Here is a 21,506-nt window from a genome sequence, read left to right as displayed (position 1 = left end):
CGCAAAACAACCTATATGCACATATACACAAATATATACACACACAAAACACATATACACAGACTGGGCCACAGCAACGCCTGGCAGGGGACAGCTAGTAATCTATATAAATAAAAATGTAATGTTTGTTTGTGGGATTAACACAACTCAAAAACCACTGGACGAATTGATACAAAATTTGGAAACAATACACGTATCAGGCCAAGGAGTGACTATCACTCATAAAAACACTGAAAAACACAGCAGGAGGGACTTAAAAAGCCAACCCCCCCCCCAAAAAAAAACAACATTACAATATATGCACAAAACTACATACATATACCCAAACACACACATACACACCTATACATAAATATAGACACACACATATACACACACAAAACGCATATACACAGACTGGGCTTCAGCAATGCGTGGCAGTGGATGGCTAGTCTATATATATAAAAATGTAATGTTCGTTTGTGGGACGGAAATAATTCAAAAACTACTGGATGAACTGACACAAAATTTGGACACTACATCCCTAACAGACCAACGAGTGACTATTACTCATAACCTCCCCCCCCCCACAAAAAAATCCAGCAGAAAGATCATAAAACCCCAAAAAAGTGAAATGATGATAGAACACATGTGCTAAAACAACAGCTCCCAGCATCCCCTACACCAGGCCCTTTAGAAGAGGAGGATGATCCAAATGCCCTGCTTCCAAGCTGCAAATTTTCTTCCCCTTGGATTTCTTTGAGAGCATCCCAATCCCTGCATATTTCCAATTTCCTATTCCTGGACTGCAACTCCCAGCAATCCTCCAGATAGATAGATTAGATAGAGGTAGATAGGTAGGTAGGTAGGTAGATGAATCAGTAGCACTGATGGGAGTTGCAGTCCAAGAATAGGTAAAGAAGGAAGAAAGATAAAAAAGAGGGAGAGGAAGGAGGGATGGAAGGGAAGAGGAAGAGGAAGAGAAGGAAGGAAGGAAGGAAGGAAGGAAGGAAGGAAGGAAGGAAGGAGAGAAGAAAAGAAAAAAGGGAAGGAAGGAAGGAAGGAGAGAAAGAAGAAGGGAAAGAAAAGAGGGATGGAAGGGAAGAGGAAGGGAAGGAAGGAAGGAGAGAAGGAAAGAAAAAAGGAAGGAAGGAAGGAGAGAAAGCGGAAGGGAAAGAAAAGAGGGGAAGGAAGGGAAGAGGAAGAGAAGGAAGGAAGGATGAAAGGAAGGAAGGAAGGAGGGAGAGAGGGAGGGAGGGAGGGAGGGAGGAAGGGAGGAAGGAAGGAAGGAGGGAGGGAGGAGAGAAAGAGGAGGGGAAAGAAAAGGGGAAGGAAGGGAAGAGGAAGAGAAGGAAGGAGGGAGGGAGGGAAGGAAGGAGGGAGGGAGGGAGAGAGGGAGGGAGAGAGGAGGGAAAGAAGAAGGGAAAGAAAAGGGGGGGAAGGAAGGGAAGATGAAGAGAAGGAAGGAAGCGGAGAAAGTAAAAAGGAAAGAAAAAGGGAAGGGAAGGAAGGAGAGAAAGAAAGAAAAAAGGGAAGAAAGGAAGAGAAGAGGGAGGGAGGGAAGAAGAGAAAGAAGGAAGGAGAGAAAGAGGGAGGGAAGGTTGGCCACAGCAACGTGTAACGGTCTGGAAACTGATGTCCTCACTGCGGGAGAACATGCAGGTCAAGGATAGGGCTCCACAGTCACCTACTGACCCACCGCCAGGACACTCCACTTGGAGGACCATCATCCTTGGACAACGAGGGCTTGCCTAAGTAAGTATTCTGCTCTGTGTGGGAATGTGGTGATTGGCTGGGCACCATAATAATAATAATAATAATAATAATAATAATAATACTTTATTTATACCCCGCCACCATCTCCCCAAGGGACTCGGAGCGGCTTCCATGAGGCCAAGCCCAACAACACATCAATAAAAACAAAAAGCAGTAAACAAAAACAATAAATACAATACAATTAATATAAATCACATATAAAACAATAACCAATAAACAGTAACATACAAGGATTTAAAAACCTATGTAATAGTTTTTAAAATTTTTAAAACTAAACACTGGCCACCATCTTGACCATCCTGGTGAAATCGAGAAGAGCTCTGGACAGGGCCTGCTGGACAAAGGTGTGTTTGCTTTGTTTTGCAGGGAGGGTTGTTTCCTCTACCTGTGGATCTCCTACCGGGTTTTGCCGGGACGGAGGCATGGCTGACCGCCTTGGGGTGTGGCTGGAGGAGGAGGAGGTGGCCGGAGGGGACGGGGGCGCTGGACCGGCACTGCTGCTGCTTCCGCTGCTTCTGCTTCAGCGCCTGCACAGAGGAGGAGGAGGAGGAAGAAGAAGGGCGTGAGGGGACAACACAAGGAGGGGCGTCCTTTGGCATCGACTGGTGCAAGAAAGGCTACTGCAAGATATTTGATGTGGAGCTGACCCTGAGCGTGGCTAGGACTCCATCTGGATCAGGCATGGGCAAGCTTCAGCACTACCTCCAGGTGTTTTGGACTTCAGCTCCCACAATTCCTAACAGCCACTAGGCTGCTAGGAATTGTGGGAGCTGAAGTCCAAAACACCTGGAGTGCTGAAGTTTTGGGGAAAGTGACCAAATTAAACAAGAAATAACATTTTCAAACCAGGAACAGAATTCTTAAAAATGCTGGTTTTGTTGTTTGTCTCACCGAGACCTTTAGACTGTGAGGCAGGAGCTTCTCAATATTATTGATAATATCATACGAAAGCTGACTGGCACAACCTGGGGATCACAACCAGACACAGTGAAGACATCTGCCCTTGCGCTATGCTACTCTGCTGCTGAGTATGCATGCCTAGTGTGGAATATATCTCACCATACTAAAACAGTGGATGTGGCTCTTAAAGAGACATGCCGCATTATCACGGGGTGCCTGCGCCCTACACCACTGGAGAAATTACACTGCTTAGCCGGTATTGCACCACCTGACATCCGCCGGGAAGTAGCAGCCAATAGTGAAAGGACCAAGGCAAAGACATCTCCAGCTCATCCTCTGTTTGGGTATCAGCCAGCACGTCAATGAATTAAATCAAGACATAGTTTTCTAAGATGTACAGAGACACTTGCTGGAACACCTCAGCAAGCGAGAGTCCAAAAGTGGCAGGCTCAAACTGAGAACCTCAACCAATGGCTGATACCAAATGAGAGACTCCCCCCTGGGCACACAGAAGACTGTTTGGGTATCAGCCAGCACGTCAACAACTTAAATCAAGAAATAGTTTTCTATTTATTTATTTGTTTATTTAATTTATTTGTATACCGCTGTTCTCAGCCCTTAGGCGACTCACGGCGGTTAACAACAAGAACAGCAAAAATTCAATGCTACCATAACACGGTATTAAAAACAGTTAACATCATGACATATTATACAATAATATACAATTAACAACAATATACAATTAACACCAATAGCCATTCGCTAGCGTCTCATCACTAAAAACATGATCCAGATCCGTCATCCATTGTTCCATTCCTATGTTCATTACATTCATTGCACTGACTACTGGAACGCCTGCTCAAACAACCAGGTTTTCACTTTTTTGCGGAATACCATTAATGATGGAGTTAGTCTAATGTCCGTGGGAAGGGCGTTCCACAGCCGCGGGGCCACCACCGAGAAGGCCCTATCTCTCGTCCCCGCCAGCCGTGCCTGGGAGGCAGGCGGGATCGAGAGCAGAGCCTCCCCGGAAGATCTCAAAGTCCTAGTGGGTTCATAGGCCCACTAAGATCTACAGAGACACTCGCTGGAACACCCCAGCAAGCGAGAGTCCAAAAGTGGCAGGCTCAAATCCAGAACCTCAATCAGTGGCTGATACTTAATGGGAGACTCCCCCCTGGGCACACAGAAGACAACTGGGCGATTTGGAAGGCGCTGAACAGACTGCGCTCTGGCACCACGAGATGCAGAGCCAACCTCAAGAAATGGGGCCACAAAGTGGAATCCACGACATGCGAGTGTGGAGGAGAGCAAACCACTGACCACCTGCTGCAATGCACCCTGAGCCTTGCCACATGCACAAGGGAGGACCTCCTTGAGGCAACACCAGAGGCACTCCAAGGATCAAGAAACTGGTCAAAGGACATTGAATAGAATACCAAACTCACAAATTTTGTGTTTTGTTTGTTTACAATGCAATACAACTGGTTTGGTTCGCTCCTGACACGATAAATAAATTCTCCATATGTCAACCTTATTACGATATATTGTTGTAAGTCCAGTGTGTGTGTGTGCGTTAAAGGAAACCTTGCAGAAAAGCCTTGCAAAAGTGTTAATAATTAATTACAGCTGCAAAAGCTAGCTCAGCTCAGCAAGGCTGGGCCATGCCTTTTGAATGTAACAGTTTTTTGAGGCTTTTGCAGACTGTTGGCAGTTGGCTGTTTGATTTGCTGGAGAGCAGAAGCAAGAAGCTCATGTTATGGTGAAGTAACCATGTTTTATTTTGTTATGCTCTATGATTTATGCCACGGAAGATTTATTCTGTAATACTTACAGAGACTATGTAAGTGTGCCAAGCTGTTTTATTTTCAACTCTACAACCAAGAGTAAAGTTCTACTGTTTTATTTCTTCTGACTGGTCTGTGTCTTCTACTGAAGAGAGTGTAAGTAGAATAGCGTGTTTCTTTACACTACTGAAGAGAGTGTAAGAAGAGTAGCGTGTTTCTTTACACTACTGAAGAGAGTGTAAGTAGAGTAGCGTGTTTTTTACACTACTGAAGAGAGTGTAAGTAGAGTAGCGTGTTTCTTTACACTACTGAAGAGAGTGTAAGTAGAGTAGCGTGTTTCTTTACACTACTGAAGAGAGTGTAAGTAGAGTAGCGTGTTTCTTTACACTACCGAAGAGAGTGTAAGTAGAGTAGCGTGTTTCTTTACACTACTGAAGAGAGTGTAAGTAGAGTAGCGTGTTTCTTTACACTACTGAAGAGAGTGTAAGTAGAGTAGCGTGTTTCTTTACACTACTGAAGAGAGTGTAAGTAGAGTAGCGTGTTTCTTTACACTACTGAAGAGAGTGTAAGTAGAGTAGCGTGTTTCTTTACACTACTGAAGAAAGTGTAAGTAGAGTAGCGTGTTTCTTTACACTACTGAAGAGAGTGTAAGTAGAGTAGCGTGTTTCTTTACACTACTGAAGAGAGAGTAAGTAGAGTAGCGTGTTTCTTTACACTACTGAAGAGAGTGTAAGTAGAGTAGCGTGTTTCTTTACACTACTGAAGAGAGTGTAAGTAGAGTAGCGTGTTTCTTTACACTACTGAAGAGAGTGTAAGTAGAGTAGCGTGTTTCTTTACACTACTGAAGAGAGTGTAAGTAGAGTAGCGTGTTTCTTTACACTACTGAAGAGAGTGTAAGTAGAGTAGCGTGTTTCTTTACACTACTGAAGAAAGTGTAAGTAGAGTAGCGTGTTTCTTTACACTACTGAAGAGAGTGTAAGTAGAGTAGCGTGTTTCTTTACACTACTGAAGAGAGAGTAAGTAGAGTAGCGTGTTTCTTTACACTACTGAAGAGAGTGTAAGTAGAGTAGCGTGTTTCTTTACTGTTATTATAAAATGTTTCTTTAGCAATGTGATTTTGGGAGTTTCATGTATTTATTGTGTATGTTATTTTTACTCCTTTATTTAGTGCATTAAGTATATTGTGATAACAGACTACATCCTGAAGAAGATAATTTTTCGAAACAAGGATAACATACCGGGAGACCTTGTTGAAATTTTGTTACCTAAGGAAGACTCTGTTACCTAAGACTTACTCCTTAAGACTGTGTTGCCAAAAGAAGAATTCTTTTGAGGATAAAGACAGAGACTTTTGAATTCCTTCACTGAAATCCGACTCCAGGAAAGGATGAACTTTATTATCTTTAGTCTACTGTTTATCTCTCTATATGTTGACAAGATCATCTGCATCTACTTATAATGTGCTGATAACATTCCTGTTAAATGCTTTAAAGTCCCAGACAATTTACTCCATTAGAGAGCATATAATCCTGATTTATATTACTTTTTTGAGAGTGTTATAAAATACACATACATACATTCTTGTTTCTATGGTCTGTGTCTTTGGCATTGGGTTTTATTTTGGACATGTTGGACATTGCTACTGCGCAACAAATTGATTCTGCGTAACAAACCTCCCATCAACTGCAACGCTCTCTACGTGGGGCTGCCCTTGAAGACGGCCCGGAAGCTTCAGCTAGTCCAGCGCGCGGCAGCCATGTTGTTAACAGGAGCAGGACGCAGGGAGCATACAACGCCCTTGTTGTTCCAGCTCCACTGGCTGCCGATTTGCTACCGGGCCCAATTTAAGGTGCTGGTGTTATCCTACAAAGCCCTAAATGGTTCCGGCCCAAAGTACCTTGCGGACCGCATCTCGGCCTATGAGCCCACGAGGACCTTGCGATCATCTGGGGAGGCCCTTCTCTCGGTCCCGCCTGCCTCACAGGCACGTCTGGCGGGGACGAGAGAGAGGGCCTTCTCGGTGGTGGCCCCCCGGCTGTGGAACTCCCTCCCTGCTGACATCAGACAGGCGCCCTCCCTTATGGCCTTTCGTAAGGGCCTGAAGACATGGCTTTTCGAGATGGCATTCAACTGAGTGCTATGTTACTGGAAATGACAACCGGAATGGATTACGACTACGAGATTGGTTATGATTCCACGATAAGACGGAGCGGATTATTTTAGTATAATTAGATGTTGTGTATTAGTGATATGTTAGTTTTGTTGTCTTGGCTCATTGTAAATTGTCTTTTATGTGCTGTACACCGCCACGAGTCGCCCTAGGTCTGAGAGCGGCGGTTAATAAATGCAGGAAATAAATAATAAATAAATAAATAAATAAATAAATAATCAAAGGAGGTGAAGGTCAGCTGAAGGTGGCTCCCCACCTGCACCCCCCCCCCCTTACCTGTTTCAGTGCCTTTTTGCTGTGCTTCTGGGAGGAGGAGATGGCTTTGCTGGAAGGGGATGGGGCGCCCAGTTGCGGGGAGGAGACTTGCGAGAGCCTCGTGGAGACTGGAGGGAAGAAGAGCAGAAGGTGAGCAGAGACGGGAAAGGGTCGTAGATCTAATGCTGGGAAACCAGACCCCCACATGCCCCACATTCATGCGCCCTGGGAAAAGGGGCCTCTCCTCTCAGGAGACCTATAGACCTGGGAGAACATTCCTATGAAAACAACCAAAGCAACCCTGCCCAGCCTCGGACTACCCACCTCAGGGCCATGCACTAAATGGTATTTCGTTGTTGTTGTTGTGATCATCATTAGACTATGTAACATGATATTGGTTCCTGGGTTATAAATGCCATTTCCTAATTGGTTCTATCATAGAATCCTAGAGTTGGAAGAGACCTCATGGGCCATCCAGTCCAACTCCATTCAGCCAAGAAGCAGGGAAATTGTATTCAAAGCACCCCCGACAGATGGCCATCCAGCAGTCACCAGCCAATCCCTCTCCAATGCCAGAAATACAGCTTAATGGTGTAACATTAGAAAATGTGGACCATTTCTTCTCCCTTGACAGTCACCTCTCCACCAAAGTCAACATTGACACCGAAATACAACACCGCCTGAGCTCTGCAAGTGCAGGATATTTCCGAATGAAGCAGAGTGTTTGAGGACCGGGACATCCGTAGGGGGACCAAGGTGCTTGTCTATAAAGCTACTGTCCTTCCAACCCTGCTGCATGCCTGCGAAACATGGACTGTCTACAGACGTCAACATTGACACCGAAATACAACACCGCCTGAGCTCTGCAAGTGCAGGATTTTCCCAAATGAAGCAAGAGAGTGTTTGAGGACTGGGACATCCGTATGGATACCAAGGTGCTTGTTTATAAAACTATTGTCCTCCCAACCCTGCTGCATGCCTGCGAAACGTGGACTGTCTACAGACGTCAACATTGACACCGAAATACAAGACCGCCTGAGCTCTGCGAGCGCAGCATTTTCCCAAATGAAGCAGAGAGTGTTTGAGGACCAGGACATCCGTAGGGAGACCAAGGGGCTTGTCCATAAAGCTATTGTCCTTCCAACCCTGCTGCATGCCTGCGAAACGTGGACTGTCTACAGACGTCAACATTGACACCGAAATACAACACGCCTGAGCTCTGCGAGTGCAGCATTTTTCCGAATGAAGCAGAGAGTGTTTGAGGACCAGGACATCCGTAGGGAGACCAAGGTGCTTGTCTATAAAGCTACTGTCCTTCCAACCCTGCTGCATGCCTGCGAAACATGGACTGTCTACAGACGTCAACATTGACACCGAAATACAACACCGCCTGAGCTCTGCGAGTACAGCATCTTCCCAAATGAAGCAAGAGAGTGTTTGAGGACTGGGACATCCCTAGGGATACCAAGGTGCTTGTTTATAAAGCTATTGTCCTTCCAACCCTGCTGCATGCCGGCGAAACGTGGACTGTCTACAGACGTCAACATTGACACCGAAATACAACACCACCTGAGCTCTGCGAGTGCAGCATTTTCCCAAATAAAGCAAGAGAGTGTTTGAGGACTGGGACATCCGTATGGATACCAAGGTGCTTGTCTATAAAACTATTGTCCTTTCAACCCTGCTGCATGCCTGCGAGACGTGGACTGTCTACAGACGTCAACATTGACACCGAAATACAACACCGCCTGAGCTCTGCGAGTGCAGCATTTTTCCAAATGAAGCAAGAAAGTGTTTGAGGACTGGGACATCCGTAGGGAGACCAAGGGGCTTGTTGATAAAGCTATTGTCCTCCCAACCCTGCTCTATGCCTGCGAGACGTGGACTGTCTACAGACGTCACATACAACTCCTGGAACGATTCCATCAGCGCTGCCTCCAGAAAATCCTGCAAATCTCTTGGGAAGACAAGCAGGGAAATGTCACTGTTTAGCCGGTATTGCACCACCTGACATCCACCGGGAAGTAGCAGCCAATAGTGAAAGGACCAAGGCCGTGACATCTCCAGCTCATCCCCTGTTTGGGTATCTGCCAGCACGTCAACGACTTAAATCAAGAAATAGTTTTCTAAGATCTACGAGACATTCGTTGGAACACCTCAGCAAGCGAGAGTCCAAAAGTGGCAGGCTCAAACCCAGAACCTCAATCCATGGCTGATACCAAATGAGAGACTCCCCCCTGGGCACACAGAAGACTCATACTCACAAATTTTGTAATCTGCTTGTTTGCTTTGCTCTGTTAGAAATGTAATATAATTTGACTGGTTGTTCTGACACAACAAATAAACACAGAAGACTGGGCGACTTGGAAGGCGCTGAACAGACTGCGCTCCGGCACCACGAGATGCAGAGCCAACCTTCAGAAATGGGGCCACAAAGTGGAATCCACGACATGCGAGTGGGGAAAAGAGCAAACCACTGACCACCTGCTGCAATGCAACCTGAGCCCTGCCACATGCACAATGGAGGACCTTCTTGAGGCAACCCCAGAGGCACTCCAAGTGGCCAGATACTGGTCAAAGGACATTTAATCAACTACCAAGCTTGCAAATTTTGTGTTTTGTATGTTTGTTTGTTTGTCAATGACTTAAATCAAGAAATAGTAGCAAACCAGCAGCCAGTGGAGCTGACATAACAGGGGGCGGTATGCTCTCTGTACGCATTCAAGCATCTCCTCAGACAGATTGATGGCTTTCCCCAAAACTTTGTCCCTTCAGGTGTTTTGGACTTGAACTACTAGCTAATAGGAGTGTGGGAGTTGAAGTCCAAAACACCTGGGGGCTAAAGTTGAGAGGAAGCCACAGGGAGGAGGGAGCAAGCTTGTTTTCTGCTTCCTTGGAGACTAGGACGCAAGGGAACAATGGCTTCAAACTACAAGAGAGGAGATTCCATCTGAACATGAGGAAGAACTTGCTGACTGTGAGAGCCGTTCAGCAGTGGAACTCTCTGCCCCGGAGTGTGGTGGAGGCTCCTTCTTTGGAAGCTTTTAAGCAGAGGCTGGATGGCCATCTGTCAGGGGTGATTTGAATGCAATATTCCTGCTTCTTGGCAGGGGGTTGGACTGGATGGCCCATGAGGTCTCTTCCAACTCTTTGATTCTATGATTCTAAAGTTGACCCATGCCGGACTAGACACTGTGCTCTTATTGTTTGAGCCTAGCATTGCATTGACGTTAGTTGCTGCCACTCATTTGCCTCCTTCCTCCTCCTCTAATCCAGTAGAAACTGGGGAAACTGCGTCCCCTACAAGCTCAGAGCCCCCTTGCCTTACCTCTCCATGGGGCCGTGGGGAGACGCTTCCCAGGCATGGCTGCCCCACAACAGAGAGCCTGCTCTTCCTTCCTCCGCTCTTCCTTCCTGGAATTAGGGGCTGCCAGAAGTGTCGGCACTCACAAGGGGCCCCTATCCACTTTGGAGGGGCCCCTATCCACTCTCCACGGGCCCCTAAACAGCAGGGCCCACAAGCCCTCTTTCGAAAAGCAGCCGCCCCACTGCTGTCAAGGGAGGCTTCATTTTTGCACATATAAGGAAGTGGTTTGTCGATACGATCCGGATGGGGCTTCCTGTTTTGTATGTATATGAATAGCAATCATGCACTGCATGATTGAGCCCCACTGCAAAAAAGCCATCTAAGGCCAACCTGCCTCCCCAATCAAAGCACATAATACAGAGCTTGACCCTTTCCTCCTCACCTGCAGACCTCCCCCCCACCCACACACACCTTCTCCTGCAAAATAATATGAATGGTTCATCCATATACACACACACACATATATATACATACATATACACACATATACATATATACATATGTGTGAGTGTGTGTGTGTGTATAGTAAAGGTTTTCCAGCATGACTGCATGGCGCACCATTACCTTCCCGCAGAAATGGTACCTATTGATCTAACCATATTTGCATGTTTTTGAACTGCTAGTTGGCAAAAGCTGGGGCTAACAGCAGGAGCTCACCCCACTCCCCGGATTTGAACCGCAACCTGCAACCTTTCAGTCAGCAAGTTCAGCAGCTCCATATGTATTTGGAGCACTTTAACTGGGTGCTCCATATACATATACAATATATATATATACATATGCATATATAAGCTAGCCACCCCCTGCCACGCGTTGCTGTGGCCCAGTCTGTGTATATGCGTTTTGTGTGTGTATAGTCTCTCTTGCTGTGTTTTTCAGTGTTTTTATGAGTGATGGTCACTTATTGGCCTGATGGGCGTATTGTGTTTAAATCTGGTGTCAATTTGTCCAGTGGTTTTTGAGTTATGCTAATCCCACGCATTGCTGTGGCCCACATGGGGGTTCTGTGTAGGAGGTGGGGTTCAGAATGCTCTGTGATTGTACGTGAACTATAAATCCCAGCAACTACAACTCCCAAAAGTCAAGATTCTATTTTCCCCAAACTCGACCAGTGTTCCCATTTGGGCATATTGAGTATTCGTGCAAAGTTTGGTCCAGATCCATCCTTGTTTGAGTCCACAGTGATCTCTGGATGTAGGTGAACTACAACTCCAAAATCAAAGGACACTGCCCACCAAACCCTTCCAGTATTTTCTGTTGGTCATGGGAGAACTGTGTGCCATGTTTGGTTCAATTCCATCGTTGGTGGGGTTCAGAATGCTCTTTGATTGTAGGTGAACTATAAATCCCAGCAACTAAATGACAAAATCAAAATTTTTGAGTGAAGGACATACGTTGGGTTGCTAGGTGTCTTGTGTTCAAATTTGGTGTCAATTCGTCCAGTGGTTTTGAGTTCTATTAATCCCACAAACGAACATTAAATTTTTATTTATATTTATATTTATTGTATTTGTATATATAGATAGAGAGAGAGAGAGCTGTCTCCTGCCACGCATTGCTGTGGCCCACTCTGTCTACATGTGTTTTGTGTGTGTATATATTTGTGTATATGTGTGTTTGCGTATGTATATTTATTTATTTATTTATTTATTTACTTTGCTTGTATACCGCAGTTTCTCAGCCCGAAGGCGACTCAACGCGGTTCACAACATAGCAAAAACAGTCATAACAAAATAGCAATAACAATTTAAAACCATGAGAGCAAAATATACAAATAATGGCACATCAATAACAACACAATAGCGCCTCGTAACTAGAATCGTGATCCAACTCGTTGTCTATAATTCCGTTCCTATATTCATCGTATTCATTGCACTATTTATCTGAATGCCTGTTCGAACAGCCAGGTTTTTAATTTTTTCCGAAACACCATTAACGTCGGAGCTGATCTTATGTCCATGGGAAGGGCGTTCCACAGCCGAGGGGCCACCACAGAGAAGGCCCTGCCTCTCGTCCCCGCCAGCCGTGCTTGTGAAGCAGGCGGGATCGAGAGGAGGGCCTCCCCAGAAGATCTTAGAGTATGTGTGTGTGTGTGTGTGGTTTTGCGCATGCGTTATAATGTATTTTTTGTTTTTTTGGCTTTTAAAGTCCCTTCCACTTTGTTTTTCTTCATGTTTTTATGAGTGACGGTCACTCGTTGGCCTGACAGGAGACTTGTGTCCAAATTTGGTGTCAATTCATCCTGTGGTTTTTGAGTTCTGTTAATCCCACAAATAGAGAGATAGATAGATATTCATTATTATTTCATTATTGATGATTTTTATGACGGAACCAATTAGGAACTGCCATTTATAATGAAATTTTGAAAGTTTTGTTAGAGTCCTGAAATTTTCACCACCAGAACTTTATCAACACTGTAGAAAAAAAGCACCAGCACCCCCTAGTTTTCAACACCAGAACTTTAGTTTTGTAAGTACTTCAGAACCATTTAGAACCATGGATTGCACATGCCTAGTAGATGGCACACTAACTCCCAGTTATGGAGGTCCTGCCTGGCAAGTGCTCCAGAGAGGCCCCTGTTGCAATCCAGAGCAGGGAACGAGGCCCTAAGATAACTATCCACCACACTTGACTGTGAAAAACTATCCTTTTTTATTGAAGAAAAATGGTTACAAAATAAAGGAAAAATGCAAGTCAAAAGCCACAGCAAAATCAGCAAACATGAATTTAAATGGACAAAGCAAAACCCAAAGCCACACTGTAAAATACTGGAACCTGTTAGCAATCCACTAACCGTACTTGATATCCTAGAAATCTTTCAAGACCATGGCCAGGGGAAACCGGGAGAACTGCCAAGGTCTTCATCAATCTGAAACGATGCCTGAACTGAGAAAGTCAGCCTGGCGGAAGGCACTTAAAGCCGAAGAATTGGTTCCGTGAACCGCCCCTCTGCTTTGAAGCCGTTGTTTGTATTTCTTTTAATCGGGAAGACCTTCGCAAGCTGAGTGATTTATTTCTCTCTTGCCAGATCTGACCCCTTCTGTTCTCATTAAAGTTACCAGGTGCAGAAGGGAGTGAAAGGTCATGGCTTCCCTCTGAAACATTATCGTGAACACTGGTACTTTCATTTTCCAAATCTACAGAAGTTCCTTCCTCACTAATTTCAGGAACACTGGCATTTTCCAAACCTACAGAAGTTCCTTCCTCACTAATTTCAGGAACATTGGCATTTTCCAAACCTACAGAAGTTTCTTCCTCACTAATTTCAGGAGCATGGGCATCAAGAGGTACATTTCCATTAGCATCAGTAAATATATTTTCATTAGCATCAGGAGGAACAAACAGAGAATCAGGTTCAAGTTCAAACTCAGGCTGAACCCCAACAGCCCCTTTGTTGGCATTGTGAGAGAAAGGGAACCCACCTGAGACACATGTACCTACTCCGGGTCTCTTTGGGGAGGCCTACCTTTCCGGCGCCACCTGCTCTTCCGCCCGTCCTTGGGGCTGCTCCTCTCGCTGCTGCTGCTGCTGCTACTGCTGGTCTGCCCGCTGTTGCTCCTCTCGCTGCTGCTGCTGTTTTCCGATGCAGGCGAGTCCAAATGCGCATCGCTGCTCTCCTCGGACCCCTCCGATAGCTCTTTTAGCCCATCCAGGACATCCTTCTGCAGGCAGAGACACGCAGACAGACAGGTGAGATGCCAGGGGCCCACGGACCTCACGAAACAGGTTCAAAGACCAGAGAACGGCCAATGTCATGTCCAGCAGTTGATGGTGTTTGGTACACAAAAGGCTTGGCAGGATCATGACTAGTAGGGTGGTGATGCTGCAGAAGGTATGGGAGAGGTTAATCTTCCTGGACGGAACCCTGCGGCATTCCACTCGTCACTTCTTCCTCTTCATCCTGGAAGGAAGTGACGAGTGGAGTGCCGCAGTCCTGCTCAGGATCTTCATTCATGGCTTAGATGAAGGGCTAGAAGGCGGGATCATCAAGTTTGCAGACGACACCAAATTGGGAGGGAGAGCCAATACTCCAGAGGACAGGAGCAGGATTCAAAACGATCTTGACAGATTAGAGCAGTGGTTCTCAACCTGGGGTCCCCAGATGTTTTTGGCCTTCAACTCCCAGAAATCCTAACAGCTGGTAAACTGGTTGGGATTTCTGGGAGTTGTAGGCCAAAACACCTGGGGACCCACAGGTTGAGAACCACTGGATTAGAGAGATGAAGGGCCAAAACTAACACAATGAAGTTTAACAGGGACAAATGCAAGAGACTCCACTTTGGCAGGAAAAACGAAATGCAAAGATACAAAATGGGGGACAATGCCTGGCTCGAGAGCAGTACGTGTGAAAAAGATCTTGGAGTCCTCGTGGGGAGGAAGGGGAACATGAGCCAGGAATGTGATGTGGCGGCAAAAAAAGCCAATGGGGTTTTGGCCTGCATCAAGAGGAGCCTAGTGTCTAGATCCAGGGAAGTCATGCTCCCCATGCTCTATTCTGCTCTGGTTAGACCACACCTGGAATATTGTGTCCAATTCTGGGCACCACAATTCAAGAGAGAGATTGACAAGCTGGAATGTGTCCAGAGGACGGAGACTGAAATGATCAAGGGTCTGGAGATTCATGATTCAAGTTTTGGAGTTTTACTTTGGAAGTTTCTGTATTTGTTTTTCATGAACTCTGATGGACTAATTTCCTGGACTATTTGCTCCTGTTTATCTTCCTACCTAATTGGGCTTACCTATTTTTATGGAGTGCTTTTTACTGCTTCTGCTTTTAAAACATCTTCAATAAACTGCTTGCATTTCTATTCATAGAATCATAGAATCAAAGAGTTGGAAGAGACCTCGTGGGCCATCCAGTCCACCCCCATTCTGCCAAGAAGCAGGAATATTGCATTCAAATCACCTCTGACAGATGGCCATCCAGCCTCTGCTTAAAAGCTTCCAAAGAAGGAGCCTCCACCACACTCCCTCCGGGGCAGAGAGTTCCACTGCTGAACGGCTCTCACAGTCAGGAAGTTCTTCCTCATGTTCAGATGGAATCTCCTCTCTTGTAGTTTGAAGCCATTGTTCCATTGCGTCCTACTCTCCAGGGAAGCAGAAAGGAAGCTTGCTCCTTCCTCCTCCCTGTGGCTTCCTCTCACATATTTATACATGGCTATCATGTCTCCTCTCAGCCTTCTCTTCTTCAGGCTAAACATTGCCAGCTCCTTAAGCCACTCCTCATACGGCTTGTTCTCCAGACCCTTGATCATTTGAGTCGCCCTCCTCTGGACACATTCCAACTTGTCAACATCTCTCTTGAATTGTGGTGCCCAGAATTGGACACAATGTTCCAGGTAAAGTGGTCTAACCAAGGCGGAATAGAGCATGGGGAGCAGGACTTCCCTGGATCTAGACACTATGCTCCTCTTGATACAGGCCAAAATCCCATTGGCTTTTTTTGCCACCACATCACATTCCTGGCTCATTATTTATTATTTATTTATTTACTGCACTTGTAGACCTCCGTTCTCAGCCCTAGGGCGACTCACGGCGGTGTACAACATATAAAAACAAATTACAATATAGGCAATATCATAAACAACAATAACAACATCACTATCAATAATACAATTACACTAAATCATTTGCGACGTCTCATCATAGAATCACAATCCAATCTCGTTATCCATGTTCCGTTCCAATCGTCATTGCCAATTGTTGTAGCACTTAGTCAAACGCCTTCTCAAACAACCACGTCTTTAGTCTCTTGCGGAATGTCATAAGGGAGGGCGCCTGTCTGATGTCTACAGGGAGGGTGTTCCACAGCCAGGGGGCCACCACCGAGAAGGCGCTGTCCCTCGTCCCCGCCAGGCGTGCCTGTGAGGCAGGCGGGATCGAGAGAAGGGCCTCCCCAGACGATCTCAAAGTCCTCGTGGGCTCATAGGCCGAGATGCGGTCAGACAGATATTTTGGGCCGGAACCGTTTAGGGCTTTGTAGGTCAACACCAGCACCTTGAATTAACTTCCTGTTAATGTTTAACTTCCTGTCCACGAGGACCCCAAGATCTTTTTCACACGTCCTGCTCTCGAGCCAGGCCTCATCGTCCCCCATTCTGTCTCTTTGCATTTTGTTTTTTCTGCCAAAGTGGAGTCTCTTGCATTGGTCACTGTCACCTCCTCGATTCCTAGCCTGAATTGGGAAGCAAAAAAGACTAGAACTCTAAGGGCCACTGTGCATCAACACCCTCCCCATCACTCTTCCCAGTGCTCTGTGGGTTGAAAGAGAAGCCCAGGCTGCCCAGAGCCATTCCCGACGAGGTCAACCGGAAACTTACCTTGAGAGTGTAGACGCCCATCCTGCCGGGGACCTTGTAGAAAATGCCTTCGTCCCCTCGGGAGTTGGTGTGCAGCATCGCATTCAGGCAGGCGAGGGGAGAGGTCCCACTAAGAGTAGAAAGAAAGGGTGAGAGGAGGGGAAAGGCCAGGCTTGGCCAAGAACGAGTCCTCTGGGCTGAGATTTCCCAGGATGGAAGCGGAAACACCCCCTCTCCCTGCTAAAGTCTCTTTTGCTACAAGCCAACTACACTACGAAAGAGGGGCAGATTCAGCATGGGGCAGCTCCAGAGGCAAGAGAAGATCTGTATTGTCAAAGGCATTCATGGCCGGAATCACTGGGTTGTTGTAGGTCTTTTCCGGGCTATATGGCCATGGTCTAGAGCAGTGGTTCTCAACCTGGGGGTCGGGACCCCCAAGGGGGTTGCGAGGGGATGTCAGAGGGGTCGCCAAAGACCATAAGAAAACACAGTATTTTCTGATCTTCATGGGGATTCTGTGTGGGAAGTTTGAGCCAATTATATCGTTGGTGGTGTTCAGAATGTTCTTTGATTGTAATGAACTATAAATCCCAGCAACTACAACCCCCAAATGTCAAGATCTATTTTCCCCGGACTCCACCAGTGTTCACATTTGGGAATATTGAGTATTCGTGCCAAGTTTGGTCCAGATCCACCATTGCATGAGTCCACAGTGCTCTCTGGATATAGGTGAACTACAACTCCCAAACTCAATACCCATCAAACCCTTCCAGTGTTTTCCATTGGTCATGGGAGTCAGGTTTGGTTCAAATCCATCGCTGGTGGAGTACAGAATGTGCCAAGTTTGGTCCAGATCCATCATTGTTTGATGGGTGTGGGTGAACTACAACTCTGGGTGTAGGTGAACTACAACTCCCAAACTCAAGGTCAATGCCCACCAAATCCTTCCAGTGTTTTCCATTGGTCATGGGAGTCAAGTTTGGTTCAAATCCATCGCTGGTGGAGTTCAGAATGCTATTTGATTAGAAGTGAAGTATAAATCCCAGCAACTACAACTCCCAAATTACAAAATCAGTCCTCCCCCAACCCCACTACCATTCACATTTGGGTGTATTGGGTATTTGTGCCCAGTTTGGTCCAGTGAATGAAAATGCATCCTGCATATCAGATATTTACAGTATGATTTATAACAGTAGTAAAATGACTGTTATGAAGGAGCAATGAAAACAAAACTATGGTTGGGGGTCACCACAACATGAGGGACTGTATTCAGGGGTCACGGCATTAGGAAGGTTGAGAACCACTGGTCTAGAGGCATTCTCTCCTGACGTTTCGCCTGCATCTATGGCAAGCATCCTCAGAGGTAGTGAGGTCTGTTGGAACTAGGAAAAGGGGTTTATATATCTGTGGAATGACCAGGGTGGGACAAAGGACTCTTGTCTGCTGGAGCTAGATGTGAATGTTTCAACTGACCCCCTGGATTAGCATATAATGGCCTGGCAGTGCCTGGAGCAATCTTTTGTTGACAGGTGATTAGATGTCCCTGCCTGCTTCCTCTCTGTTGTTGTGCTGTTGTAATTTCAGAGTTTTTTAATCCTGGGAGCCAGATTTTGTTCATTTTCATAGTTTCCTCCTTTCTGTTGGAATTGTCCACATGCCTCTTGTGGATTTCAATGGCTTCTCTGTGTAGTCTGACATGGTGGTTGTGAGAGTGGTCCAGCATGTCTGTGTTCTCAAATAATAATATGCTGTGTCCAGTTGGGTTCAACCAGAGAAATCAGCACCTGATGAACCAACCTGGACACAGCATATTATTGGACCGTCTTATCCCTGACATTTTCAAAAAGGAGCAGCACTGCTTTGTTATTGTACCCCCCCCCCCCCCAATTATCATGCACACAGTCTTGAGGGTGCCTTGCACTGCCTACATGGATTCAATCTGAACACCTCCATCCAGACAGATTTGCAAGGAAAGGGAATGTGAGGCAACCATAAGGCCTACAGCGGGCCTAGAAAGAACTGTAAGTGAAATAAACAATAAATAAACAAATAATGTTCATCCACCATTGCATTGAAGTCTATTTAGATGTCAACATCAACAACGGTAGTGTAATTTCTCCAGTGGTGTTTTACACCACTGGAGAAATTACACTGCTTAGCCGGTATTGCACCACCTGACATCCGCTGGGAAGTAGCAGCCAAGAGTGAAAGGACCAAGGCAGAGACATCTCCAGCTCATCCCTTGTTTGGGTATCAGCCAGCACGTCAATGACTTAAATCCAGACATAGTTTTCTAAGATCTACAGAGACACTCGCTGGAACATCTCAGCAAGCGAGAGTCCAAAAGTGGCAGGCTCAAACCCACCGGGAAGTAGCAGCCAATAGTGAAAGGACCAAGGCAGAGACATCTCATCCCCTGTTTGGGTATCAGCCAGCACCTCAATGACTTAAATCTAGAAATAGTTTTCTAAGATCTACAGAGACACTCGCTGGAACACCTCAGCAAGCGAGAGCCCAAAAGTGGCAGGCTCAAACCCAGAACCTCAACGAATGGCTGATACTCAATGAGAGACTCCCCCCTGGGCAGACAGAGGACTGGGCAACTTGGAAGGCGCTGAACAGGCTGCGCTCTGGCACCATGAGATGCAGAGCCAACCTTCAGAAGTGGGGCTACAAGGTGGAATCCTCGACATGCGAGTGCAGAGAAGAGCAAACCACTGACTACCTGCTGCAATGCAGCCTGAGCCCTGCCACATGCACAATGGAGGACCTCCTTGCGGCAACACCAGAGGCACTCCAAGGGGCCAGAGACTGCTCAAAGGACATTTGATCAACTACCAAACTCACAAGTTGTGTATTTTGTCTGTTTGTTCACTTTGTTCTGTTAGAAATGTAATATAACTTGACTGGTTGTGCTGACACGACAAATAAATAAAATCAACCATGGTTCTTACCTTCTGGGGTTGATTGAAATCCAAAGGAAGAACAGGCAACAATGGAAGAAGCAGAAAGGGGGGGGGGAGAGAGAAAAAAGTCTTTTAAGTATTCAGCAAGGCAAAACAACAACAACAACAACAGCAATAATCTCGATTGATACACTGCTACCATCTCCCCAAGGGACTCGGAGTGGCTTACATGAGGCCAAGCCCACACTACATCAGTGAACAAAGGCAAAAACAAAAAAAATCAATACAAAACAGTAAATCAGAATTGGCCCATGACTGCCCAATAGATTTGCCTCCTCTTTTTCTCCCCACTCCCCTCCACTCATGACTGAAAACACACGGCAGCACCCCCCCCCCCCCCCCAAACTGGCACTCACTTGATCTCTTTCAGGCCTTCTTTCTGGATGACGTGGAGGATCTCTTTGTGGCTCATCGGTGTGTTGGGATTTTTCTCCAGGACCTGGTAAGGAAGAAGCACAAGCGGAGAGGAGCGTTTCAGCAAAGGTGCTCTCAACATAACTCCAGCTGCTGGACCCCAGATTCCACCTGGCTGACCAGTGATCCAATTTCTGCAAAGTGCATTATCAAACATTTGAACTTTTTTTTTCATGTCAGGACTTGAGAAACTGCAAGTCTCTTCTGGTATGAGGGAATTGACTGTCTGCAAAGACGTTGCCCAGGGGATGGCCAGATGTTTGATATTTTACCATCCTTGTGGGAGGCTTCTCTCATGTTCCTGCATGGGGAGCTAGAGCTGACAGAGGGAGTTCAACCCGCTCTCCCCGGATATGAACCGTTAGTCAGCAGTCCTGGCGGCTCAAGTGTATTTCTTGATCTCCATCCCTTGAGATCAAGAAATATTAACACATTTCTTCCTGATGAAGAAACAATCTACAGATCCACCAAGAAAATCCAACAAGTGCTCTGTTTAGCAAGAGGAACCCTCAATATTAAGACCATCAGAGTCAAGGGCATCAATCCTCAAGGGAGCATTGAGATGGTAGAACAGAAGCTCTCCGAAGCTCTAGGTGCTCTTACTGCCTATTACAGGGAAAACCAGCTGATCCCCAACCCATCTAAAACACAGACATGTGCCTTTCATCTCAAGAACAGAGAAGCATCCCGAGCTCTAAGGAAACACCCTATGCTGATGATAGTGCCATCACTGCTCAAGCAGGGAGCTTTGTGATGGTTGAACAGAAGCTCTCCGAAGCTCTAGGTGCTCTTACTGCCTATTACAGGGAAAACCAGCTGATCCCCAACCCATCTAAAACACAGACATGTGCCTTTCATCTCAAGAACAGACAAGCATCCCGAGCTCTAAGGAAACACTCTATGCTGGTGATAGTGCCATCACTGCTCAAGCAGGGAGCTTTGAGATGGTTGAACAGAAGCTCTCTGAAGCTCTAGGTGCTCTTACTGCCTATTACAGGGAAAACCAGCTGATCCCCAACCCATCTAAAACACAGACATGTGCCTTTCATCTCAAGAACAGACAAGCATCCCGAGCTCTAAGGAAACACTCTATGCTGGTGATAGTGCCATCACTGCTCAAGCAGGGAGCTTTGTGATGGTTGAACAGAAGCTCTCTGAAGCTCTAGGTGCTCTTACTGCCTATTACAGGGAAAACCAGCTGATCCCCAACCCATCTAAAACACAGACATGTGCCTTTCATCTCAAGAACAGACAAGCATCCCGAGCTCTAAGGAAACACGCTATGCTGATGATAGTGCCATCACTGCTCAAGCAGGGAGCTTTGAGATGGTTGAACAGAAGCTCTCCGAAGCTCTAGGTGCTCTTACTGCCTATTACAGGGAAAACCAGCTGATCCCCAACCCATCTAAAACACAGACATGTGCCTTTCATCTCAAGAACAGACAAGCATCCCGAGCTCTAAGGAAACACTCTATGCTGGTGATAGTGCCATCACTGCTCAAGCAGGGAGCTTTGTGATGGTTGAACAGAAGCTCTCTGAAGCTCTAGGTGCTCTTACTGCCTATTACAGGGAAAACCAGCTGATCCCTAATC

At 46.2% G+C, this 21,506-nt stretch overlaps 1 protein-coding gene across 2 annotated transcripts in view; it reads right to left on the bottom strand.

Annotated features, from left to right (window-relative positions):
• Nucleotides 1–21,506, bottom strand: part of ASXL2 (ASXL transcriptional regulator 2) — a 53,323-nt gene that overhangs the window by 16,625 nt on the left and 15,192 nt on the right. Inside the window, exons 2-6 of one of the 2 annotated variants that reach the window (XM_067470736.1) lie at nt 19,856–19,938; nt 16,555–16,663; nt 13,701–13,896; nt 6,889–6,995; nt 2,141–2,282 (exon numbers count right to left, since the gene is read on the bottom strand). In XM_067470736.1, the coding sequence (XP_067326837.1) occupies nt 2,141–2,282; nt 6,889–6,995; nt 13,701–13,896; nt 16,555–16,663; nt 19,856–19,938 (637 nt within the window). The remainder of the gene's footprint in view (nt 1–2,140; nt 2,283–6,888; nt 6,996–13,700; nt 13,897–16,554; nt 16,664–19,855; nt 19,939–21,506) is intronic. The other variant, XM_067470761.1, reaches the window with a different exon arrangement.

This window comes from Anolis sagrei, chromosome 1, assembly GCF_037176765.1.
Source record: "Anolis sagrei isolate rAnoSag1 chromosome 1, rAnoSag1.mat, whole genome shotgun sequence".
In the NCBI taxonomy this organism is placed as follows: Eukaryota; Metazoa; Chordata; class Lepidosauria; order Squamata; family Dactyloidae; genus Anolis; species Anolis sagrei.
Note: the sequence above shows the minus strand (reverse complement) of the source record. Positions and strands in the feature narration are given on the sequence as shown.